This window comes from Calypte anna, chromosome 4A (genome assembly GCF_003957555.1).
Source record: "Calypte anna isolate BGI_N300 chromosome 4A, bCalAnn1_v1.p, whole genome shotgun sequence".
In the NCBI taxonomy this organism is placed as follows: Eukaryota; Metazoa; Chordata; class Aves; order Apodiformes; family Trochilidae; genus Calypte; species Calypte anna.
The window spans coordinates 30,771,987-30,798,727 of record NC_044248.1 but is presented as its reverse complement, the minus strand read 5'-3'; the positions used below and the strand labels follow the sequence as shown (position 1 = coordinate 30,798,727).

Here is a 26,741-nt window from a genome sequence, read left to right as displayed (position 1 = left end):
AACTTGCTTGAGGTTGTTTCTAACAATAGAAAAAATAGCTGGTTAAAAAAGCATATTTCCTATTCCCTGAAGTTGTGTTTAACAGAGCTTTAAAATGTGTAATACTTAGCTTGTGTGAAAAAGCATGGCTGAGCAGAGGATGAAGTCGAGAGTGAAAGAAGATAACAAGATCAAAAATTATCTATACGTATTTTGGAACATTCATTAAATACTTTACAATGCTATCCAACTGTTTACTATAAATGTCCCAGCATGCTGTTCTATTAGAGCATAGAAATTTCTCAAATTTCTACACTTAGGTCACTTCTTAGTATGGAAATCAGTAGGTTTCAGGGATACTTTAAACCCAATTAAATATTATGGTGCTTTCAAATGATGCACACACAACTTTACCCCAGTATGCAAACTGCAAAAATATAGTAAGAGAACATGGAAGATTAAAAACATGAAAATTATGGCTCTTAGTTGCCTAGACTACCAGCTGAGAGCAAGAGCTTATAAAAATCAGGGATTTAAGGTTTATGATGAGTTTTTGAAAGGGACTTTGCTTTCATAGGTGCAGATCTCTACTTCTAATCTCAAGCCTGACATTCCCAGTCCTGTTTCCCCTCAACTTCTTCCCATTTCTCTTTTCCCTTAGGATCTGTATGTTCCATATTGAGACCTTGCCTTCTCCGCTTTGTTCCTCACACTGAGCCCCACTCACATTCAGATGGCTTGAGTCTTTTTTGGCACCTGAGCTCCGGGTCTTATGCAGCCTCACTTCCTTGGGTCCAGTTTTCATGTCTGGCCTGTTCAGTGATTCTCAGGAGAAGGTCCTTTAGCAGCCTACCCCATGCTGCAGATTTTCCACTGCATAAAGGTCAGTTTGTTTCTTCACCTTGCCTCAAGATGATCAAGGAGCTTCATCTCCTTAGAGACAGAACTGCCAATAGCAAAGCACTGCAATTCATTACAGTCTGACTATCTATGATAGGATATTTCTTGTTTGTTTTAACCTAGTGAAGTATTCTCAATGTGCATAAAAACTTAGGGGAATTTGACTACCACACCTTGATGGACTGCAGTGTGTGCAAAGAAATTTTTCTAACAGTCCAATTTTGTAGAATTTTCATTCATTAGAAGAAGAAATGTATGGGTTAACTTGGGCAAAAGACAGATACTAATTTTGGAGTAACATTTTTGTTAGTGAAGTTTTTAAAAAAATATTAAAACTGAAATAAAAATACAAATACAAATAAAATCCATATTCACAAGATGCCACTGTTGGCAAATTAACAACTTAAGGGTTAGAAGATACCATGGTGAGGACCTGTTCAAGTGAAAGAAACTAAGTTTTCTTCTACTATCTCATATTTTTGTAGTAGGTCCTGTTCCCTTTAGCAGTGCTTTCCCATGACACTGGAGTTTATTTCTTGCCCTACCTTTCCTTCATCTGCTGCTATTTCCCACTTCCCTCAGCAAATCTGTGCCTGATATGTTTTCTATACAACTAGGAAAGATTTTCAACCCTTGTTTTGCAATATATTTTTAAATTTCATATTACCTTTTGATGTAAAAACTTTGGGTTGATTTCAATCACTTTTTTATATAACTGACCATAAATATGAGCCAGAAGCAAATCTTTAGTACAGAAGTAATGGGACTGTTCACACAGATTTTCAGGGAGGTATATTCTAATATCTTAACCTAAAGAAGCTTATTTTACATGGGTCATTAGATAGATTAAAGGGAGGGGAAAAAAGACATTGCATGACTGCATTTAGCAGAATCATACATAACCTGTGATTGCTTTCTACAATCCTTATCATTCAGTTCAAAAAGTCACATGAAACTGCTGGTTCCACATATGGTGAATTCAGTACATCTCTACAATTGCCATTAAAAAACCCTCGTGGTTAAAAAAAACTTTTTGACACTGGAACCCATGGACATGGTAAGTGCTTAAAAAAGAAAGTCACACTATACAGTGAACTCTCATTTTTTATTAAGCTGAGATACCTTGTTTGAAAAAACAAAGGTGGTAAACAGTTCTTCAGACACTAGAAATCACCACTGTATATCTGGCTGGGGGTCTGGATTTTTTTTTTACTTTGAGGTACCACAAGTTTGGGGATTTTTAAATAGTTCTTTTGCCTTGGAACTAAGGTGGAGAAAATTCTTGTTAACTGCCTGCAAAGATTTTGCCTTATAAATCATTGTGCAAGCACAGGGAGTAGGATAACTTTGTTAACCCATAAACAGAAAGATAACACATTGGTGCTACATATATAAGTTGACTTGTGATATACACCATAAACTCCTATAATTTTTAGAGCAAGTTTGAATCTGACGGTAGTCTTCCTGTTGGTTTATAATATTTAGTTTACCATATTATTTGTGTAAGATTAGTTTATAAAACATATCATTAACACTGCTGATTATTCAAAGGAAGACAATTATTCTTTAGTACTGTATCAGGCAATTCAAAACTTAAAAAAATATTCTGAGTATTTTAAAAGAAAAATAAATTAAAATTACATATGCATACAATAGTTGAAAACCAGTCTAAAAATATATACATTTACACAGTGGAACTCAGGAAAGAACTTAAAATCTAACTACAATATTTTCACTGAACCTTCACATTAGATCCTTGTGATCAAAAAGCCTCATTATGTCATTAACCTTTTGTCTGACTCTTCTGTTAATACAATTATCATTACATTAATTAGTCATTATCACAGCTACAAGAACTGACCATTGTGCCTGTTCTGAGGAACATTACTTCTAAGAAGTACAGATCTAAGCTGTGGAGGAGCTGTTCATTTGATTTTTAATCTCAATGGTTTTAACTACATTTAGCCACACTATGCATAGCAAACGATCCTATTGTCCTTTTTTCATTACTCCCCAAAAAATCAACATCCAAAATCCATTTCCAAAGGGTGGAAAAGTATCTATTTGAAAAGAAAAAAACATGAACTACTAGTTTTGTTTGGACAAATTTGAATTGATATGAATGATACAGAGCAACAAGGGGAGTGATTGCCTTTGGCACCCATGAAGGTTGACAGTAGTTTCCAAGTGTAGTGTATAATTTCCTGACAAGACACTTTGTCATCAGAAAAATATGCAACTGGACTCTTTCACCTATCCCAAATAGTATTTTTTTTTCATTTTCTAGTCTTGCAGAAAACCTTTCTTCAAATTAAGTGGAATTTTGCCTTAATATGTGATCAACTGAACTAAATATGAAATATCCAAATTTTTTTAGCTGCTGCAGCACACCTCTTACAAATTATGAACAAATAGGAATAGGTGGGGAATGTGCTGAGAAGAATACAATTTTGCTAGTAAATTAGGGTAAGCCAGAACACACGAAACAGAGAAAGTTGGTGAAGGACCTTCTAATGTGTTTAATTCACCATTAATTCTGCTGAGTGTGCAGGAATTAAAATACAAGTAAACTGCACTTCCTTCTTCTCACTGGTTTAGCCAGTATTTGCTACCTGACTATTTAAGTGCTAGAAGAGCATTCCTGAAGAATATAGGAAGGAGGAAAAGATGTGATGGAATGTATTATCTCAGGAAAAGCACTCCATTTATAAAGTGTTGGGGAGGGGAGAGAAACTGGAAAAAAAATTAAAGAGATGGATTAATATATATTCTAAGGCATCTTCTTGGAGAAACAGTGGCAAAGATAACATGTTAAGAAAACTGCAGACACTAAATATCATAGTCATTTAAAGTGTGAAGGATATTAACAACAAAAAGTGGGGGAAGTAGGCTATTAGAAGAAGAATGAATCATATTAAAAGAATAGTAAAATAATCGCGGAAGCTGCATTTAGCGTGAATATTAATGAAAGATATGAATATCAGAAAGTATTTTGGAATTTTTTTATAAGACGCCCACAAAAGTCAGTTATAGTAAAACTTTATACAACTGGCTAACAATTGAAACAAAGAATGACTGCAACAGCAATGGCCAAGAGGCAAGGTCTAGAATACGCTTCAGGAGAGAGAGCCTGTTAATATAAAGTAAATTTGCAGAAGATCAAGTTCAGACAGGATTCTGGATAGAATTAAATATCAACATGGATAACAAACACTGGCAGTTTAATGCAGACAGTAGACTTAAGAGTCCAAATATGAACACTGAAATAGCAGAAAAGCACCAAGTCACCCTCAAAAAGGACTTAAAAGCTCACTGGGGATAAAGCCTCTTCAACATATGAGGAGAGGAGAGGAGAGGAGAGGAGAGGAGAGGAGAGGAGAGGAGAGGAGAGGAGAGGAGAGGAGAGGAGAGGAGAGGAGAGGAGAGGAGAGGAGAGGAGTGGAGAGGAGAGGAGAGGAGAGGAGAGGAGAGGAGAGGAGAGGAGAGGAGAGGAGAGGAGAGGAGAGGAGAGGAGAGGAGAGGAGAGGAGAGGAGAGGAGAGGAGAGGAGAGGAGAGGAGAGGAGAGGAGAGGAGAGGAGAGGAGAGGAGAGGAGAGGAGAGGAGAGGAGAGGAGAGGAGAGGAGAGGAGAGGAGAGGAGAGAGGTCTCAGGGGACCAGTAACAATTGTTGTTAAGCTCTGTCTAGCTATATAGTTCAGGAAAGTAGTCTTTAGAACTACAAAACATGTAAGAAAATGTAAAGATCAAAATCCAGATGCCTAGAGTTTATCTACTAAAATCATGGCTAGATTTCAAAATAATAAATGTATAAAATTTTCAGGGTAGTGCATTTTTTTTAACTTTATATTAAATGCAAAGTTGTTAACAGAACTTCATGCTTATTTTTTCCATATATATTCTCCTGAATTACTAAGTTAATACTAAAAATTTTTATCTGTAAATATATAGGAATATATATATATAAAACATTATTCTGCAGATAACATACTAAAGATCCTTAGAGTTGAGGAGTTCATAGTGCAGAGCAAGTTCTCTGGATTATCTTCACTACTTCTAATAACTATTATTAATATGGAAGCAATAAATCATTGATTTGTTTTGCACGGTTATTTATAGGAGAAGAGTAAGGAAAAACAACTGTCTCCCGTTATATGTTAAGGTGCAGTAATATTAAAAGTAAAACAGTGAAAATGGATCTGCTTAACAAAATCCAAAACATTGTCTCTTATGACTTGGTAATTAGAACATTTTTCCTTACCATTCACTTGGAGAATATGAGTTTGATGGAGCTTGTCATAGCCATCAGCATAGCAAGTGTAATTTCCCAAATGAGTTGTGGTAACCTTAGTAATGTACAAGGACCCATCATCTCCAAAATCCTACCGGGAAAGATTACAAACAAGGTTATCATAATTATGTCTGCATCTCCACAGTAATTGTGCTTGTCATCTTGGCAACAAAGCTGCAATGCAAATATCAAACTCCACAAATATTAAACCGGAACAGCTGACAGTAATCTGAAACCCAAATATTAAATTTGTGAATGGCAGAGTCACTTGATCTTGCCGCAGATTTTTCTTCTAAAAGAAAATACAACTTTTATTTTAAGAAGTGGGTAAGCTCAGCAGAAGTAGTATGTTTGTTTATTTAGTGATAATAGTTATTTACAAAAGAGGAGCTCCTTTGGATTTGATCTGATCAGACAAAAAACAAATCTCTGCACAATTCATCGGTAAATGATATCCTGTGGAAGAGGGTTTATCTTTTGAAATCAGCAATTACACACACACACACACACACACACACAAAAATTCTCCTTTTTTTGTTTTTTCCCAAGTTTGAGTCACTATTTTTAATTTCATCCTTTTATGTATCTTTAATTGACATAAGAGTTCTACATAGACTAGACTGCAAAAGATCGACCCTCAGTTCAATTCTCAGCTAAATTTAAATTAATACAATATCATTTAGAAATTACAAGTTGTAAACTATGTCAATTATTGTTTATGTATAGAAAAATTAATAGCCAGTGTTTAATTTTTCCCTTGTTATTTTTCATGTCTGCAAGAACCACCCTAAAATAACGGTCTTAAAAACAAACAAAAAACCAAAAAATGCAAACCAAGAAAACAAGACAAAATAAAAAACAAAACAAAAAAACCCCCGAGAGTCATAGTTCAGTTAAAGTGAGTCAGAGAACAGTCCCTCCGATTTAGCACAGAGTTTTTTCTGAGTTCAGCTCATCCTTTTCCCCTAATTTATGCTTTCCTGGTTAACAAAGAAAGAAAGAAAGAGAGGAAGAAAGAAAGAAATATTTTAAAAGTTTTTTTACTATGCATCATACCACTGAAACAAAACCTTTTTAGAAGCACCTCCTTTCTTATATTATAAAATAAACCTACAAGTCCCATACTACCAGTCTGGGATGAAGGCCATAGTCCATTTGAGCCAACATCTCCAATTTAAATGTGAGTAATAACCAAAGAAACTGAACAGTTACATGAAGTGTTACAGATGGATACATCTTGAGTTCAAGCTAGCACATTTAATTCAAGAAATTATTTGCTGAGATTGCCCTAAATCTTCACAGGATGCAATCTGCAACTGCCCCAGAACTCCTGCAATGTACATTCCATTGTCCGAATATTATCAATTACAAAATACTGGGCTACACAGACCTCTCCTCCTTTATGACTCTTTTCATTCTTCCATAATCTCACCTAGTACCCGATTTGTTGGTATTTACTTTATTAAGTCCCATCATATTCCCTCCCAGTTTTTCTCCTTTCCAAGAGAACATAAACTCAATGATTTTATGCTCATATTTCACTCAAATTACCTTTCACTAGAACATCTTCAGACTTCTTGTAGAGTGAAATTTAAATGAAAAAACTGAAATCTAGATTAACTTCCCTTTAATTTCTGTTTTCTTTCCCTATATATTAAAAAAAAAACAAATCAAAATTATATCTCACTATATTTCTGCACTCAAACATGTTTTAGTAACTAAATTTCACATTGCATTGATTCAGATGATTCTGCTAGCTGTTAAGTAGGAGAAAATTACTCACATAATATTAACCCACCTGTTAAGACTGCCAATAAGCAATACAAGTGGATTTCCTTTCAATAAACCCCACCTGAATAACTTCAGCGATCTTCCTAGCTACATATTCTTTATCTCTTTCCAAAGGCTTTGAAGCAGTAAGTTCAATTAACTTTTTTCCCCTTACTAACTAAACACATTTTCAAAATGTTGCTCTTAAGTTACTCATTGCAGAATGAAGAACACCTTGTCAAAAGAACCACACTCGACGTACTTAGACTTCATCTAGCAAATGGCTAATACTATTGCTGTAAAAATTGTTTTTGTGAAGTATTATTATTATCATTATTATTATTATCATTATTAGAGAAGTATACAATTGTGAATGATATTTGTATTACTTGAAATGCTGCCAAAGGTATTTGTGAAGAAAATAGGACATAGGATGAAGCACACTAACATTTACCTGCTAGAATGCTGCCTGGAGACAAGTTTAATTTTGCATTCCTTATGCTGCTATTAGAAATTTCTTTGAAGCACACTTACCTGTTGCAGGCCTTTGATTCATTGTAGCATGATGGTATCTTTAGGCACAATAGCTATTTTCCAAGTAAACTGATATTTATGTTATGGCTGCTCCCTTTTTCATAAAAACTGTAGATAAAATATCCATGTGGCTATTTTACCTATCAGTAATTTCAGTAGGCACATCAATATTTCAGTAGGATTCTCACATGACATTGTCATTTTAAAACTCAGAGCATGGGTTTTAAGGGCAGGGTTTTTTGTTGTTTGGTTTGGCTTTCTTTACAAATACACACCAAATGTCCCTAGCTTATTATTATACTGAGTTCAATGTTTATTTTGTTAATTACATCCAACAATCCAATACAAATAGAAATGGATTTTGTCAGCAGTGTTTGGAAAAGGATGGTAAAGTATAGACAGAATACTTTAGCATCTTCAATGATCTGCTTGGTAGGGTAGAATGGGACAGAACCCTGCCTGGGAAGAGAGCCCAGGAAAGCTGATCCATATTCAAAGATCACCCAGAACAAACGTGTTTCAGTGAAGAGGAAGGCAGGCAGAAATGTCAGGAGGACTGGGTGGATTATCAAGAAACTCCCTTGGGGTTGGATCAGCCTGGAGAAAAGGAGGCTGACCTTAAGCAACCTTCCATTATCTGAAGGGGGCTTACAAGAAAGCTGGGGTAGGGCATTTTACATGGGTGTGTAGTGAGAGGACAAGGGAAAATGGTTTAAAATTTGAAAAGGGGAGATTTAGGTTAGACATTAGGAAAAAATTCAGTCCTGTGAGGGTGGTGAGATGCTTACAGGTTGCCCAAGGAAGCTGTGGCTGCTGCCTCCCCAGAACTATTCAAGGCCAGGTTGGATGGGGCCTTGAGCAACATGGGCTGGTGGAAAGCCCATTCGGGGGGCTTTAAGGTCCTTTCCAACTCAAACCATTCTAAGATTCTATGATACTTTGACAATGAATGTTAACATATATTTTGTGGTTTATAGACTAATTCACAAGCTATGCTACACAAGCATGATTGAATGAGAGCCTTCAGACATCAACAGCAATACATATAGAAAAGGGTCTTTTACCTTCGAAAAAAAAATTATGACCCTAAGAACATGGTTACAAGCCCAATTTTTGTTAAATACACTACTGTTCAAGAAGAAATGGCATGGTACTTTTTCAATTAAGTTGAGAAACTGATTATTTTTGTCATGCATGCAAAAGATAGAATTGAACAATTATTTTAACAATAATTCCACTACAACGTTATTCTGTAAAGGACTTGATATTTAAGAATCCTGACATGTCACAAATAACAAGAAAAGGAATATAGGAATAAAAGAGTCATTTGACAATGCATCTTTGCTTAGTTATCTTAGTGTTAATACAAGAGAAACCGAAAGGTAATTTTTATTTATAAATCAATAATTCTTTCCTTTGGTTTGATAACTTCCTTTCATATGCTAATGCCTGGCACATGAGAATTTATGATCATTTGTGCCTCCATGTCTTCTTTAACAGCTCTAAAAAGACTGTTGCCAGCTCTCCCCACAGGAGAATGTATAATCAAACAGACCGCTTGATTTTTTTTATCATGATAAATACTAGGATTTTTTGTTATGTGGGACTTTTTAAAGCCACAGTAATTTACTTTCAACATATTCCTCTCTTAGAACAACTTTTTTTTTTACAAAAACCTTCTCCAAATACTGAATATTCTCTCATTTAGAAACCACAACCTAACCTGCAAAATATATCCTCCCGCAAAATGAAAAATATAATTTGTTCATAATGTCATTTTCACTCAGTGCAGCCACAACACAGACCTGAAAATTCAGTTCTGATAATTTTTAAGTTCAGAAAATTGAACTACGATTACTGTCTAGATTTAGGCCATCTGAAATCATTATATCAAAAATTTTCTATTTTTTTTTAAATCAGAGGACATGATTGTTCTAGAAATGAAAAGCCTAACTGCCTCACAATAAACCTTCTCATCTAGTGCTTGGAGTCCCAAATAACATACAGCTATACTGTAGTTAAACCATTAGTGTACATAATTAGAACCAGGCCTTGATACCTGGATCTTCCACACTCAGAGTGATACAAATGGTTCCTCTTGAACTCTAAAAATTGAAAAATATTTTTTCTGGTTTCATGAGGAGTGGTTTTTTTGCTTGTTTCTTTCTATTCTTTGAAGGGGGGTTTCCTCATCTTTTTTTTTTTTTTTTTTTTTTTTTTAAACATACTAAATCAGTCATTTTTACAGACCACAATTCACACTTACAGACTACTATTTTTATGGAGCCTTTTTCATGCAGGTTACAAGAAACAATTGACACAATCTTCTTATGACCTTAAAATTTTCAGCTTCTAAAGAGCGTCCAAATATTTGTCAACCCCAAAACACCACACCTTGGGAAGATAAAATGGAAAAACAAAAAAGGAAAGAAGAACCAAAAAAGAAAAAAATAGAAAGAAAAAAGAAAAAAATTACAAGGACATTAAGAATACAGCAATGAAGATAGAAAAAAAATAGTTTACTGGGTCTTTAAAAAACAGAATTAGCAAGCACCAAATTAACAGCTTTTTGATTACTTATTAAAGCAACATATCTGTTTCCAAACTTTGACAAACCTAAAACCAAGATGACAATTATAGTGGCTAGTACCTTTGACAGCTAGTAATGTAAACACTGTAACACCATTGTGATACTGTCAGCAAAAGTGACAACACAGCTTGTTCGAGGATTTTCCCCTCCTCCCTTTTGAAGCAAGAGCTTGATTTTCTTATAGGAAGGGGAAAAAAAATTAATCTGTCTCTGAAATGATCACAAAATAATTTGCACCTAAGAATTAAAACTTTGCACTCATCTGCTATGGAAAAAGAGGCATCAATAATTGCAGCCATCTAGATATTTTCAAAATAAGAGTAGTTTGGTTATAAAATATGGCCAGTATAAATAATCCCCTTCTTTTCCTCCATGCTTTCTGCATTTTTATTGCAGTTGATTCATGGAAGCACCAGTAATACTCAAGTTGCATTTTTGTTCATATTTTACATATTTATTTTTCAGTATCTGTAACATACTTTATTAAAAGGAAACAGAGAGTAGATAATATTTTGAGGTTTAACTGAAAACATTCTAAAAAAAATTATTGATGTACACTTGGTTGCCAAATAAATTCACCTCAGGCTTTTCATGCTAATGTTCATTTTACAACTGCTACTTTCCGAGTAATCAGTTTCTCTGTTCATGTTGGGAGAGCAATGCAACTCTGTGGTTTGCTATTGCATGTCAGGAACAAATTAAATTCTATAAATAAATCTGAGCATAATTAAATTTGGCACAAATCCAAGATCTTTAAAAGTTTTCCATCTAGCTCAAAGAGGGAAAAGAAAGCATAAATTTCCTAAGCACACATTTTGCATACCTTCTGTCAATCTCATATTTTACAGCTGCAATTAGAACAAATCTTGAATCTAGTGTAAATCCACTAACTGAAGAACCTGCCTGACAGAAAATTTTAAATCAAGTCGAATCTTAAAGAAAGAACACAGTGTAATTCAGAGAACAGCAGTATAGCATAATCAGTAGAAAGCAGCACAATTTTAAAAGAAACTCTATTATGAGGAATGTAACAACAGTTACAAACAACAATTTGTGTTTATTAATGCAAGTTAACTTCAGTCATTGAGAAAGCTCAATGTACCAAAATCCTTTCATCAAATATTTCAGTGGATCTGTCTTTGAGTATTGTTTGAGTTACTGTTTACCTCTCTCTGCTGACCATGGGAACAGACTTCCTTGCTACAATTAGACAGTCTAAGTGTTTCATTGGTCCCTTTGGTCCTTGACACTGGAGTTGTTCTTTTTTTTTTTAAAAAAAAAAAAAAGCAGTACTTATTACAAGGGTATTTTCCAGCAAAGCAAGGCAGCCTTGCAAGCATCACACTATTGCCAGTGGGAAAAAACATGATCATCCAGTGAGGAACTCAGAACATCTAAGTAAATCTCAGATTTTGAGGAAGCCTTCATGCATACCTTCCTAAATTTCTTCTACAAATGATCAATGCAGAGATCACCATCTGCTATCTCTCCCTAAAATAAGACTATGTAATGCATGAGTCCTGACTACTAGTTGAACAGGATTAATCTGTATTTAGCAAATCTGAGAAAAATTAATTTCTCTGACTATAAATGAATAGAATACTGTTCTACTTAAGTAAGTATAGATGTATTCTCTTTATTTCTTTCTCTTGGATACAGGAAGGACTCCGATTTCACAACTTCATGAGGAAATAGTAACATCTAATAAATAGTAATATGCATTATCTATGGAAAATATGTTGCAGCTTTGTGCTTTTCAAACCATATAAGTTGATAAAAAATCGGTTTTGCTATTTTGAAACTAGTGTTACAAGTTTCCTAAAATCCTGCAAAGGAACCACAAAAAAACTGCCATAAGGATCCCCACTCCTAGATCAGCACTGAGAATAACAACTTTAATTTAATGTAGGTGTGTAAAGATATTTTGGATCTTGCAAATGGAAGACACAAACTACTCATAAGTGATAGCTTTGTGAAACTATTAGAGCTCTTGAGGCTAGGCATAAAACACTACTAATCTACTTCCCCCAAAAATCTGTGACTTTATGCTATCTTGCTATGTATCTGCAATAATGACTGCTAATTTATTTAGACATTAAAAATCTCCGACTGAGTAGATGGAGCTTATATTTCAGCATGCTGATACAGCTCTCTTTTTTTATTGGTTCATGTTACAAACAGAAGACTCAGAATGACTCATATTCCATTTAACTTCTACTCCTTTTTAACAAAAGAAATTGTTACATAATCAGATTTCATCAGATAAAGTACTTCGACATCCATCTCTCATATATTTTTCAATTTAACATCATAACTGGTGAAATGAATTTATAATAATTATCCAATTGTCACAGCTTATTACAATTCCCCCAAAGTATTGTGTTTGGCTTTTCTTGTTGTTTTTTTTTGTTTTTTTTTTTTAATTTACTCTAATTGTAGATGTATTTGCTGTTACACTTTGAACTAGCTTTGCCAAAAGAGACTAGCTTTGCAGTTCACAGTTTACTTGTATCAAATCATATTCCAAAGTGATAATCTAAGTGGCTAGCCCCAAAGAAGCAGAAGTACTGACACAATGTACACTTTGGATGACACAATGCAGGGTCAGATTTGTGGCATAATCTTGGCAAAAGCATCCCCACTCCCCGTTACTTTCTTTAAACATATATTCTTTGTACTCAGAAACCATCGAATATACCCTAAATGTTCCTGATTCTAAAAACACCTCCGTAATCATACTGGACCAAGATTCAATTAATTTTCAGTCATTTAGCTTAGCAGCACTTTTATTTTAAATTCATAAAGTTTATTGGAGTTTTTAATCTTATTGCATAAAGTACTGGGTTTCTGCTTTAGTTTCATGAGTGCATACCCATTTTCTCATGGCCACAATGCAAATCTTTGATTCCTGAACAGTGTTCACCTTAAATTATTAGACCTCACATATTTCACAGAAGCAAACTTCTCAGGGTATTTCTCTGCAAACTCAAAAGAATCTACAAACAGTACAAATATAACCCTTTAAAACTTGCATATTATTAACATTTTCATCCAATTCATTCCAAGCCTCAAGCTTTACTCAGTCTGCTAAAGCTCTGTGGGATAAATTTTGGTTTCTTAAAAACTAAATTGTACATATGAGATAAACCAACTTGCTGACAGAACTACCTATATCATAAAAGATAAAGATTGGCAGGGAATGCCCTGAGCAGCTAACAAAAATAAACCATGTACCTTCAAACCTGATCCTGAAAACAGAATGATTCACTTTACATTATTCTTGGCACATGAGGGAAAAAAATACATATTATAACTTGAATAGTTTTCTTTAAGATGATCTGTCATTTTACATGGAGCATTAATATATGACCTCCATACAACAGCATAGAAAGAACAATCACACACATTACTTGGCTAATTACTACACTGCCACTTGTGTCAGTTCATTATCAAGTACTTCATATAAGAAGGAGGAACATACATGCTTAGGAAGGTTTAAAATGTAAATCCTATACAAATGATTTTTATTGTGCTTACCTGAATACATACAACAGAGTGAGTGGTATTTACTCACTGCCAATTTTTGCTTGTTCAGTCAAAATTTTCAAGCTCAAACACTAACACAGCAACTTCATTTAACAGGGGTCTGGGCCCAGACTGACACAGTCAACACTCAGAAAAATAGTTTTCTAAGAGCCTTTAAATGTAAGAGCAAATCCCAGTCACCTAGTATGAACTGAAATACAACAAGCAAAGGTCAAATTACAGGAATAAAAAATCAAAAGCTTAAAGAAATTACATTTAATATTTTTAATAAGATTACTTTGTTATCTGCAAACTTTACAAACACATTTCTTTTGTTCAACCCCCTAATACAACATTACACATTCACACTTTTATCACAACAAAGATTTACTAGGCACGATAAATTACTTGATGTCAATGAAAGAAAAGACACTTCAGTGTCACTGGGAGCTACCTCAAGACTTTCACTATGACCACTGGAAAAATAAGTTATGTAGGAACAATTCTTTTTTATTTTCATCTCTCTACATAAGTTAATTCTGATGATACTTCTTAGCAATAGTCATGGTTTCTGATCAGGTAAAATGTAAGATATTGCAAGAAGATCCTAGTGCAAATTAATACAAATTAAACTTAATTAAGACAAATGAAATTGTTCAGAAATTTGCTTGTTAAAAAATAAATAAATTTCAGCCTGTGGTGGCACTGACACACGAAATTACTAAGGCTGCACCAAGTATGACTTCTGTCCTCATAAAACCACAGAATGGTTTTGGTTGGAAAGGACCTTTAAAAGTCATCTAGTTCAAACCCTGCAATAAGCAGGGATGTCCTCACCTAGATCAAGTTGCTCAGAGCCCTGTCTTACTTGGCTTTGAATGTTTCCAGAAATGGGGCATCTACCACCGTCTGAGCAATTGGTTCCAGTGTTTCACCGCCATTATTGCAGAAAATTTCTTCCTAATATCTAGTCCAAATCTACCTTCTTCCCGATTAAAGCCTTACCTCTTGTCCTATCTTTATAGATCCCGCTAAAAAGTTTGTTCCCATCTTTCTTATAAACCCTCTTCAGGTACTGAAAGACCACTATAAAGTCTATCCAGAGACTCCATTTCTCCAGAATGAACAAGCTCAACTCTCTCAGTCAGTCATCATGAGAGGTGCTCCAGCCCTCTGATCATCTCATGGCCCTCTGGACTCACTCAAAAGGCTCCATGACCCTGTGCTGGGGACTCCAGAACTGGACACTGCTCCAGGTGGACAGCAGAATAAAGGGGAGAATCAGTTCCTTTGACCTGTTGCCCATGCTTCTTTTGGTGCAGCCAAGGATTTGGCTCTCTGGGCTCAAAGTGTCCATTGTCAGCTCATGCTGAGCTTCTCTTCAACCAACACCCTCAAGGCCTTCTCATCAGGACTGTTCTAACTTCCTTCTCTGCTTAGCCTGTAATTGTGCTTGGAACTGCCCCAACCCAGGTGCAGGACTTAGAACTTGAAATTTAGCAGACTGCATAAAACTTGAAGCTCTAAAGGGATGGGATGAGAACTGGCTGAAGTGCCTAACTGAGGTACATGTATTTCCTATGCACCATAACAGTTTAAAAAAAATATAAAAAAACCAAGTACTTTCAATAGAAAAGTTGAAAATAAGACCATAAATAGTTAAAAATACATTTCCGTATGAGACTTACATGCAAATCAGAGCATCACACTGAGTCATAACCATGTTCATGTGCTCTTTTTGCAATTAAAGTAACAGGTTCTCTCTTGTGTAAGACATACACTGCTTCATTTTACTACTGCTTTGCCCATCATTGGTAATACTCCTTTGTTGCAATAATAGCCAACTCTTGGTTAACAGACTTCAATTTTCTTTGAGATCTCCCAAAATAATTTTACTTATTACACTATTATTACTTATTACAACTTACTTGGTTTTTGCTGTTTCAACTACTGCTTTCTGTAATGGACCTAAAAATCATCAGAAGTACAAGTCCTTTATGAATCATCAAGCTATACATACTATACCTTCTTTTTTTCACGTTTGTTCTATGCTTTCATAACAAACAATGGGACAGCCCTATCCACTGGAAAGCTTCTATGGTACTGTCATCTGGGTGTAAATATTACTGAAATATCATCCAAAGAATTATACTTACAAAGTCTTATTTTGGAAGAGTGAAATGCACAGAAGTTCTTTTTCTATTGTTGATTCCTTGACCTAGCCCTTGATTTCAATTATATTTTACTCTACTTATAGCCTTCTGATCAGCAGTTGCTAACTGATCATAGAACTCATCTCAAAAATAAGATCTTTCATACAGAAGGGTGGGAGAAAAGGTGTCTTTTTTATTCTTTCATGTACTATAATTTAAAATTTTCATTTTTAACACTCACAGCTTAAACTGCAAAGCCTTTTTCATTAGTTTCTAGTCTAATGTTACAAATAACGTATATCATGTCAAAAACATGAAGGCAAAACCACATTTCAGTTATCTTTCATTAGCTTTAAGTAACAATAACAGGAACTTTAGAGAATTCTTAACATTGGCCAAATTGTAGAAAAAAAACTTATAGCATCCCTCAGACAAAAGAGGTATGACATTGATATTTTACTGTTCCAGAGTACAGCAATTCCATTTTATTCCTCATTAACACAAATAGGTCTGCAAAGACATACTTCTGCCTGGAATGAGCACCTGCTCCACAAAAGAAGATATAGTCTCGTTCCAATTACATGACAATTTGAAAGTAAATGTTTTTTTTTGCTGTTACCAAAATTCTTTTTCAAATCAGACAAGATAACTTACTTCAGATGAAAATGGACAAGAATGTGTCCTTTTACTAAGGTACTCTGCATTTCATTTTAGGTTAAAAAATTTTCTTTTCTCCTTCAAGTTTTCAATTAAGTATCTGCATGAAAAGACAGCATGAGAAAACATTACAGAAATCTTAAAAGTCATAATTTGAAAAGTATGGTAAACATACCATCTTATATTTTAATCCTGCCAGAGCTCAAAAATTATGCAGGCTTGATCAAGGTAAGTAATTTGCTTCATGTCACTTTAGCAAATAGTGATACTGGGGATTTTACAGGTGGTTGGCAATTTTCTTTCTGAATCAATACCTTGGCATACATGTAGTGGATGTTTTTAAAATTTTTATTATTTTTTAAACTATTACAAATGCCAGTTGAGCCAAATCCCCAATAGACAATTATGTCCTACCTATCAGTTCATCCTCCTGTGATGCTTGGGAAGGAGGGACAGAAAGGGTTTCTTCTGGTGTTTAAGCAATTGTGCCTCTCTGCACAACGGAACAGACTCCTGCATATCAAAGCACTTTTTTAATGAGGATGTGCCCCCCTATTTGAAGTATTATAGCAATGATTTGAAAGTGAGGGCTGTGAGTCACAAGAGGCCATTATAACAAAGCATCTTTTTCATGCTTTTGTCAAGGACTGACCTTTTCTGCCAGCTGTAGCCTAGTCCAGGTTGCTCTTTTTGAGACTCCTAAAATAATAACCAGTAAAGCACGGTATTTTTTTTGCAACCTGCAAAACCCTTTCACACAATTCTCATGAAATTAAATCTGTGCAAAGCATTAAGCCTAGTAGAATAATGAGCATACAACAAAGTGGCCTGGAAAAGTTGAAAAAAAAAATATAACTAACAATAACAACATTCAGAAATTATGCTGGTTTTCACCCAGCTACGAATGTGTACTGTAGGAAAAAAAAGGTGAAGAGTCAGTCTATAACAATTATAAATATAAAACCACAATTTTTTCAAGCAGTAATCAGAAATTAATAGCACAATCTCAATTGTTAGTATCAGCAATATAAAATGCAGACATAACCTGAATATTTCTCTATATATAGACATATATATATAAACCCCCCCAAAATATATGTAAAAAATATATAAAGAACAGAGAAAAGGATGAATTTGAACTGAAAAGGTTGAGAGAGAAAGACGATACAGTAGTGAAAAAAAGATGCTTGCAAAAAATTCTGAAGTCAGTTTATAACAGTAGATCAAATAGCTGTCAAATAATTTTAAAGTACAGGGAAGAAGGGCAACATTGAAAAGAAAGGTGTAATAGTGTCTCTGGAAAAAGGAGTAAAGTTAATTATAGCAGAAGCACAATAATACAGATTTTTGAATTAATACTGTGAGAAAGAACTCAAGATATACTTAAAAGACAGCTTCCTGAAAGGCAAACATTAATATAAATGAAATCACTAGCTCTGTATCTTCCATAAAATATTTGTATGTTTCCATAGAATTTGCTAAGTAGTGCTTATTATAGAAAACTTAAAAATAGAATGGACATGGTGGATATAACTGTATGGTGAAATGCCATCAATAATGATGATGTAAAATAAATAAGCTATTTGCTGCCTTTATATTCTAAGTTAGAAATTTCTAAATTACATATGAAAAAAAAAATGACACAGTTATATTCTGGAATCCTCAATAAAACTATATAATAAAAAAACAATAAAAACACTGTGTTAAGAATTTGTTTTGTAAGAACAAATCAATTAAAAAATCCACAATGTCCCTGTTTTTTAGAAGTTTATTTGTAGGTGTCAAAAATGTATATTGCCACCTTCCGATAGGTGGCTTAACTTGATTTGTCTATGGGTATTTTTCAGGATTCCTTCAATGGAAGGGGGAATGGATGTTCATGATATGTTATCACCTTTCATTGTCACAAGGCCTTTTCTTTTAAACTTCCAAAATAGCCAACTTAAAATACTGTCACACTCAGCTATTTTGGATATGATCAGCAGAAACAGCTCTAGAATGCAACATTCTGAGTAGAACTAGGCAAGGGGCTCAGCTATGCAAAAAGCAATTACTTTGTTCCACTATCTCTGATGGGAAAATGGCCAGATCATGGTCTCAGTTCACTGATGAAAACATAAGAGTAGCTTATGGTCCATAAAACATGATTCTGTTCCTCTCTGAAATTAACACTTTCATTTCTAAAGATAAAATGAAGCAGATTTACCTAGGACAAGAGATGAGAAAGCCTATGTGGACCTTAATGCTTCCTCATAAAGAACAATTGGCTCTAAGCTAAAATAGTTCCCAACATTAAAAGATGTACATAATAAACCATATCATAAAGTTCTAAAGTTATAACTTTGATTAAGCCAGAGTTATAGAACTTGCATGTTCAGGTTATTATAATGGGAATGAATACTTGTGAATGAAACCTTACCATAACTTTTTCACTGTATTTTGTTAACCCAGGATACTACAGATCAGCACTGGTACCTTAAACATGAGTTTAAATGTCTTCACAGTGTAACAAAAACATGATGTACAGTCTGAAGTAATAGTTACCATGTCTTCACTGAAATGAATATTAAAAGAGCTTCGATATAAAAAAAAACCAAAACAACAAAAAACATCCTAAATCTTGCAAGTCTGACATGTACGTAAAGTTTCCCTTTAGTATGATTTACCCCACTGATAAAGAATTAGAACTTCAAATCAGATTCCAAAAAAGGGAAAAGAAAAATAAAGGATGGAAGAGAACTGAATGAGATGACTGCAATTGTAGTCATGATTAATTCCTTTTGGCATACCTAGAAGTAAATAAAAAAGGATTAGACACTTGATAAAGTTAATTGGCATCTTTGGCAATCACTATTTTCACTTTACTTTTAAGATGGAATGGAGAAAAAAAATGGTATCTGACTCATTAAGTAGAAGAGAAAATGAATGTTTCTATCATAAATGCACATAAACTTCTTGACAAAAAAGGGAATTCGTATTTATGACCACTGCCTTAAAGTTACTAAGAAAGATTTTAGCATGCACAAAGAGAACTTTGTATGTAGTTCCATAACTAAAGGGAAATAATTCATGAGGTTATCCTGAGAATTTTCCTAAGATTAAAAAAAAAAAAAAAAAAAAAAAAAAAGAAAAAGGAAAAAAAAAAAGAGGGCAGATGTCTGGAGTACTTTCTTAGAGAATATGCTTATTGTTTTGGACAATCTGAAAACACTTTTTCAATGTTGAGCATAGCACTCCAGAATGGAACATGTTCTTTTAGAGGCCATTAGCTTTTAGTGTCATCTGTATCATTAGGGTTTAGGGTTGTGAGTTTTGTTCAGAGGACAAATACATCAATAAAAGAATGCAGACTGCTGAATACCACCAAAATAGCAAATGTTGCAATCTTAACAGTAAGTTTTACCAGAGGAAAAAAAGAGAAGTTTTGAAAGATAATATATTCATAACTTCAAAAAGCCCAAATGGAAATATTTCAACACTTCTCATGAAAGTAGTCTAAAGAAAGATAGGAGTTTTTATCAAGTTACTAAGTGTATTAGCAGATATTACACTCTACATGTGGACCAGTTATCCAAGTAGACCTTATATAAATCTAAGAGCTAAGGGCAGACATTTTATAAGAACAGTGCAGTTGCTGACAAGTATAGGTAAGAAGCTGAAGACAAAATTGAAGGAAAAAGGCTAAAGCAAAATGAGATATAAAAACTGTTTTAAAAGTGAATGGACTAATATAAAAAAACCCCAACAAAACAAACAAACAAAAAACCAACCTAATTTGTATTGCATTTGGGAAAAGATACTGTTGTTTCAAAATTTTCCATAAGGGAGAATTATGTTGCATATATGTTATAATGGATATATTATAATGGATAATAGGTTAGATAAAATATCTTCAAAGACAGATATTTAAATGGCAGGATAAAAAACAAGAAAAAAAATCTAAATGTGTACTAATATATAAACCAAAACGTACTGTGATATCAATTCTGTAGTGAGACATAGCACCATATTACCATTTAAGACATATTACCATTTAAGTTAAAATTTGAAGAGGCATATAATTTTTCATGGCTTTATTCAGATGGATGCTGATATATCCCTGACTCCTATCAGTTTCAGTACAAGAAAGATCAGTAGCAAGATGCAGTACTTTCACATCTTAAGTACCATAAGAAGAGCTGAGAATACTCAGGACTCCTGAAATTAAGAACTGTATATTATCAGTACCATTCTGACCACACACTTGAGAGAATTCTCTTATTTTATATTTTTTTAAAAATGTACTACTTAAGGAAAATTTACATTATATTCTCTTGAAAGTCAAACATTATATCTAAATATAATTCTATGATTCTATGATATGTCTTTAAAATGTCTTAGAGTATGTAACACCAAGCCTCTTAGCAGCTCCACAGATGACAGCCTTAAACATATATCCTATATACTTTCAGTAGAGGGGTAGACTATTTTTTCAACAAAATTGAAATTCAACTGTCAGAATTTAGTTTCAACTGGGACTCTTTTGCTTCTTCTTGTATCATTTTTCCACTTGGAAAAACACATTAACATTATATTGTTCTGAGTTTGTCTCTTCCTAAAGCAAACAGCTTAACTCAAACTGACAACACAGTGCTAAAAACTTGATTTCTAAGTATAAGCACTTGCTAAGATTTACAAAATTTTATTGTCACTACTGTTCAATGTGATTTTATGTGATGACTTCCAGTAATTAGGATCTCTGACACATTTTGCTGGAAAAGAAAAATATTTATTTTCCCAGATGTGTGCTTCTAACATTTTTTTCAGGAAGCATACTACTATTTACATAACATTATTAGCCTTCAGATGCTTGGATGTACTTGTACCACTGAGTAAATTAATAAATCCTTGAGTAAGGTGAACATGATTATAGTTTATAATCTAGCCATAGTAAAGCCCAGAACACATTGCCCCCGGGGACATATTAAATTATGCACAAATTTAGGGCTTTTGAACATTTAAAACTGCCAAAATAGGTACAACACACTCTTCGGTGGCTAAATTGCAACATAAACTGGAGTATGATGTTTACCTCTGCATCTGTTTCTTTGAAGATAATATTTATTTAAATACTAAATCCATTCTCCTTAGTGAAATATAAAAAACCCACTCTTTTTTGTCTAATTATTTTTCCTTTTCCCAAGGTTTTCTTTTTATTACATTGCCTGAATGGATACTAAGTTATGGAAACATAATAACCTTTAAGCAAATGTGAAACTGTAACAGCCAGGGAATAAGATTTGAAAAGGTACCAAAGACATATGTTAAAAAAAAAATAAACAAACCAATGGAAGATCTAGAAATAAATATATGGAGATCAAATCAGTGCAAACAGTGAAACATTTAAAACAAATTTTAAAGACAAGAGTCTCTGTGACCAATGAGACTCACTGTCTTTATGCCCATTCTTCTTGTTTTTTACGAATTCCATTAACTCTTTCTTCCACGGTTTATTAGATTACCTACAAAGTCATATAAGATTAAAAATACCTACATATATTTGAGTACTATTAATTTTAGTGCTCCACCTCACAGTTACTTGATCTATCATGCTCTTTTTATCTTTCAATCATAACTAAACTGTTATTATCAAAGGACTTAACTTCAACATAATTTTTCTCTTAAAAAGACTTCCAAGCATTCCACTTTGTGTTTTCTTAAACCAAAAAATAAGTGATAAATATATCCATCTTAAAGATTTATGTGCTCCTGTCACTGGAAGTTTCTAGAGTTCTTATTGTATCTGTACACAAAATACACACGCATCAGCCCAAAACTAAGGTAGCACTTCGAAGATCTTTCTTTTTATGACTGTAGATTGTCAGTCCCATACACTGCCACACATTGCTCCTCTACTATTAAGTATGAGAAAATCTGGCCAATTCTAGCAGTTTCAACTTTGCTCTGAATATCTGATCATTGCCCACCATCTGACTTCAAATTGGTTGCCCCACCAGGGTTCAAAAATTCCACACACTCTCCTAACAGTCAGAAGTACTTCCCAAATGGGTTGGCCCTGGATAATACCAAACTCCCACCCAGCTGCTGGCTTATTCATTCCCCCTTCAGCTCCCAAAGCTAGACAGGGGGAGAAAATAAAAGGAATATTAATTAGAAAGATCATGGTTTTAAATAAAGACAGGGAGATTCCTTCCTAATTACCATGTTGGACAAAAAGATGTTTGACCTTGGGAAATTTTGCTGTATTTATTGACAATTTAACTACTACTTTGGGTAGTGGGAAATAAGACAGCACACGCTTTTGAAATAACAGACATCCTCCCTCCTTTCCCCATGTTCAACTTCAATCCTTCACTTCCAACTCATTTACCCTCCCCTCTGAGTAGTGCAGAAAATGGAAGGGTATGACCAGTACACAGTAGTTTCTCTTGGCATCTCTTTTCTACTCAACCTTTTTTCTGCTCCAGCCAGGACTCTAGATGGGCCCAAGATCCTTCAAGATAAACCTGCTCCAGTGCGGGTCCCACACAGGCTGCTGTGGGTATCTGCCTTCTCCTTCCATCCAAACTTCCTTGTGTTGTTTCTTGCTCTTGTTGCTCTCTGCTCCTCTCTCTCTAAAGCTTTATGCCCTTTTTTGAATGTTTCCCAGAGATGCCCTGAATGCGGCTGAGAGGCTCAGCTGTGCCCTGCAGTGAGTCCATTGGAACCAGCTCTAACTGGCTGTGTCTGACACCAGGCATGCCCAGTCTCTTCCCTCAGAGGCATCCCTGCAGCCCCCACTGCCAACACCTGAGTACCTACACATGGTATAAGACGTTTCTCCGCTGGTTATGGGGGGTTTTTTTGTTTGGTTTGATTTGGGTTTTTTTCGTTGACATACTCAAAATGTAAATATCAGGCTTTGAAAACACTTTCTCTCTCCATGTCTGCAAATACAGTCATCTGAAACTTTCCATTTGAAACTGAGCTGTTAGCTTCATTATTTCCATTCTTCATTTCCCTTTCATTTCTCCATGACCAGATGCATGCATGTTCTTGTTTCTATCTACAGCTCATGTCCTGTGTCATACTTAAAAGTGATTATTTACTAGCATCATGAATATTTACAGAAAGCTAACAAATAATGAAGGCTGGAATTTGTGAATGTGGGTAAGAAAGTTTTGAATGTCAGTCATATGATTAATATCAACTAACAAATGCAACAATTATCTGGGAACTTTTCAGTTCAGCTGGTTTTATCCTAAGCCTCTCTAGGGACTTAAAGCTACCATTCAAACATGATGTGTTTTGAAACTGTCTCTTATTTTACAAAGCACCACAATTAGGAAGCTCAATTTGTAAGGAGAACTAATGTAAAAGCAGCAAAAAAACCCAGAAAACAAGAGAAACACAAGTACAATTGCCATCTTGGAAATAAAAGGCATTCATAAGAAAATGAAATAAAAATAAGAAAACTAGGTATTTGATTGTGGTGATATTCCACACATTTATTGGTTCCAGTGAATTGACTGTGGACTCAAACCACAAAGAAAGCACATGGTTTGTCCATGTTTATAATTTTGCTAATATAGAATGCCCAAAGCAAAGTCAAGCATTCCCACAAGCAAAGAAAATACATCTGAAAGCTTATTTTTTAATGTTTTGTCAAAAGATGCAATTTTTCTTCTCATTTACTCTTTTGCTCCATATTCTGAATTCATGGTAATGTTAAGTAAGCCTCTCTAAAATAAGATTTCTACATTATAATAATATTCACTGATGATTCTTTGAGAATCATCATATACACTCCTGAATATTTGGAGGAATGATCAAAATAACCAATTTTGTAGTAAAATATTTGCTTTGGCAAAAACACATTTTTATCACGTCATTAGAAGGTAAGATGATTATTATGATGATCTGTTTGTACTAAGCCACTATGCATTTGTTAAATGCCTGTTTCATAGATTTCTTTTTTTTTTTTCTTTTAGATGTTCGAAGACAATAAAATCCTGAGTGGATAATGCTGACTGTACTTTTGGATAAGATTTTTTACTTATATTACTGTATGTGTTCTTTTAAATGATTGCTTTGTGAAACATTTTTCCTCTATATATAAAAATCAGGATTTGTCTACATTGCAAAATAAACCCTGTTTGGCAGGTGTATACTTTCAATTTCTTTTCTTTAAAACATTAGGAATACGGAGCTTGTTACATATCACCTTTCGATCCTTCATGAAAAGTTTTGAAAATTGGCTGTTAAATAGAGCTTTCTCTTACTTACATTGATATCTTCCAAATCTAAGCTATTCAGAATGACATTGTTCCTCTTCCAGATGATGGGAGGTCTCAGAGTTCCCTGGATCGCACAAGTTAAGACAGCACTTTGTCCCACTGTTGCTGCAGTGATGCTTAGTTTTTGATCTTCAGGCAGACTCAGCTGAACTACCTCTGAAAAGATATATTGTTTTAAGATTAATTAGGATGCAGTTTCATAACATTAATTAGCATGCAGGCTTTGTACACGACTAATTTAAGGATTTTAATTGACATCAAAATAAAAAGAACTTCCGAAACCCACATGAAGTTCAGAGTATTTCAAATAAAGGTCAGCATGACATTTCAATTAAATTGATTGACAAGGATTACCCTGTAAGAAAAGAAGCATTTAACATGAAAATGACTTTCAGAGGTAAGACTGTAACAAACATGACAGTGTATCCAAAGTCAGACACCAGAACTGATTTGACAGCTAAGGCCATTGAAGCAGAGTAGTCAGCACCTTGCTCTGAACTGAGATAACAGCACTGAGCTCATTTTCAGAAAAAGAAAATACAAATGCAGTTCAGAGTACAAAGCATACATGACTGAGACTGAAGTGGACAACAAATTCTTATAGCATGCTATCACATACATAAAAAATATATAATTACCATACAAATACATTTTATAAGTTTATTAAGTCACTATTTGTTCAGTATAAACAAATGCTAGTAAATACAGAATATGCAGCCTTTAAAGGAAAAGTATTTTTCTATTTAATTTAAGGAAGCATTTGTCGTATGATTTTGGAACAAATCTACTTGATGCAAAAACAATCAAATAAAATAATAATAGCAGAGAAGAACTCACAACTGTTTCTGTTTAACTCTATGTCAGGTACATTTTCCCCTATTTTGATTGCCTATGGCATTTCATACTGCAAGAAAAATAATGCATGACCTTAGTAACTACCTCTTTACTATAACACAAACTAAAACCAAGGTAACTGAAATTTAAAAAAACAAAACAAAACAAAAAAACACCAAACAAAAGAAAAACCATAACACCCAACAAACCAACAAACAAATCAAAGAAATAACACTACATGAGCATTCAGCTCATTTCAGTCCAATGGGAAAAAAAGATCTCATTTTTTAGGTTAACTAAAGGTTCAACATTATTCAAGTTTTCAAATAATCTTTTAAAAATTTAGATATGTGATGGGAGTCTAGACCTTGAAACTTCCTCTACTAATCTATGTACTAAACACTTTTACTATTAATAGAAGGCCACTTCACTTCTACGTCCCACAGCTCATTTTGACATTGGCATAAAAAACCAGACACCCATTTATTTGATGACATTTTATACTCTTCTCTTGTGTTAATGCCTGTGGGTAAAAGGCCAAAGACTTGAGTTGTCTTTTCAGCTGTCTGCCCAAATAAACATAAACTATTAAAACTCTACACTTGTAAGAATTTTGCCATATTAAACAAAAGAGCCATATAGTAGTTAAAGATGACCCAAAATGCAACTTTTCCACTCAGCTGCTAGAGCATGAAAAATCTCTACAATTTTATCTTTCATTTTCTAAGTAAACTACAGAAGCTGACACGTATCTATTATCTTTCAATTACTAAATTATTTTTATAGGCATACAAGAGGTACACTAATCTTTTCATTTCAGCAAAGCAGCAACCTTTAAGTAAGCTAAGATTCTTTATACTTTCTTTTGAGCCTTTTAAAAGCAATACCTTGTAATCAACAAAATTTTCTATTGTCAGAAATCAAAGATAGTAGAGGCATCTCTCAATACTTTCAAGAAAGAAATCTTTGTTGTTCTATAATTAAACTCAATGATCAAATTTTGTGATTGAAATTAATTAATTTTATATTTAGATCAAAAAAATCCTGATTCATTTATTTTCCAGAAAGTGTCCTATGACTCAAAGTTCAAGTGATCCAGTGATCCTACCCACCAGACATGTGCAAATGAGGCTGACTCATTTTTTTCTAACTAGATGCATTAAATGACAAAACTTTAATCTTCATACTAAGGAAATGTATGAATTGTTTAAAACTGTGCTACCAAAACCTGTAGT

The 26,741-nt window shown here is 34.0% G+C and overlaps 1 protein-coding gene across 1 annotated transcript in view; it reads right to left on the bottom strand.

Annotated features, from left to right (window-relative positions):
• Window positions 1-26,741, bottom strand: part of FSTL5 (follistatin like 5) — a 253,234-nt gene that overhangs the window by 52,316 nt on the left and 174,177 nt on the right. The window contains 2 exon segments of the mRNA XM_008493813.2: window positions 5,138-5,258; window positions 24,662-24,828. Coding sequence (XP_008492035.2) covers window positions 5,138-5,258; window positions 24,662-24,828 — 288 coding nt within the window.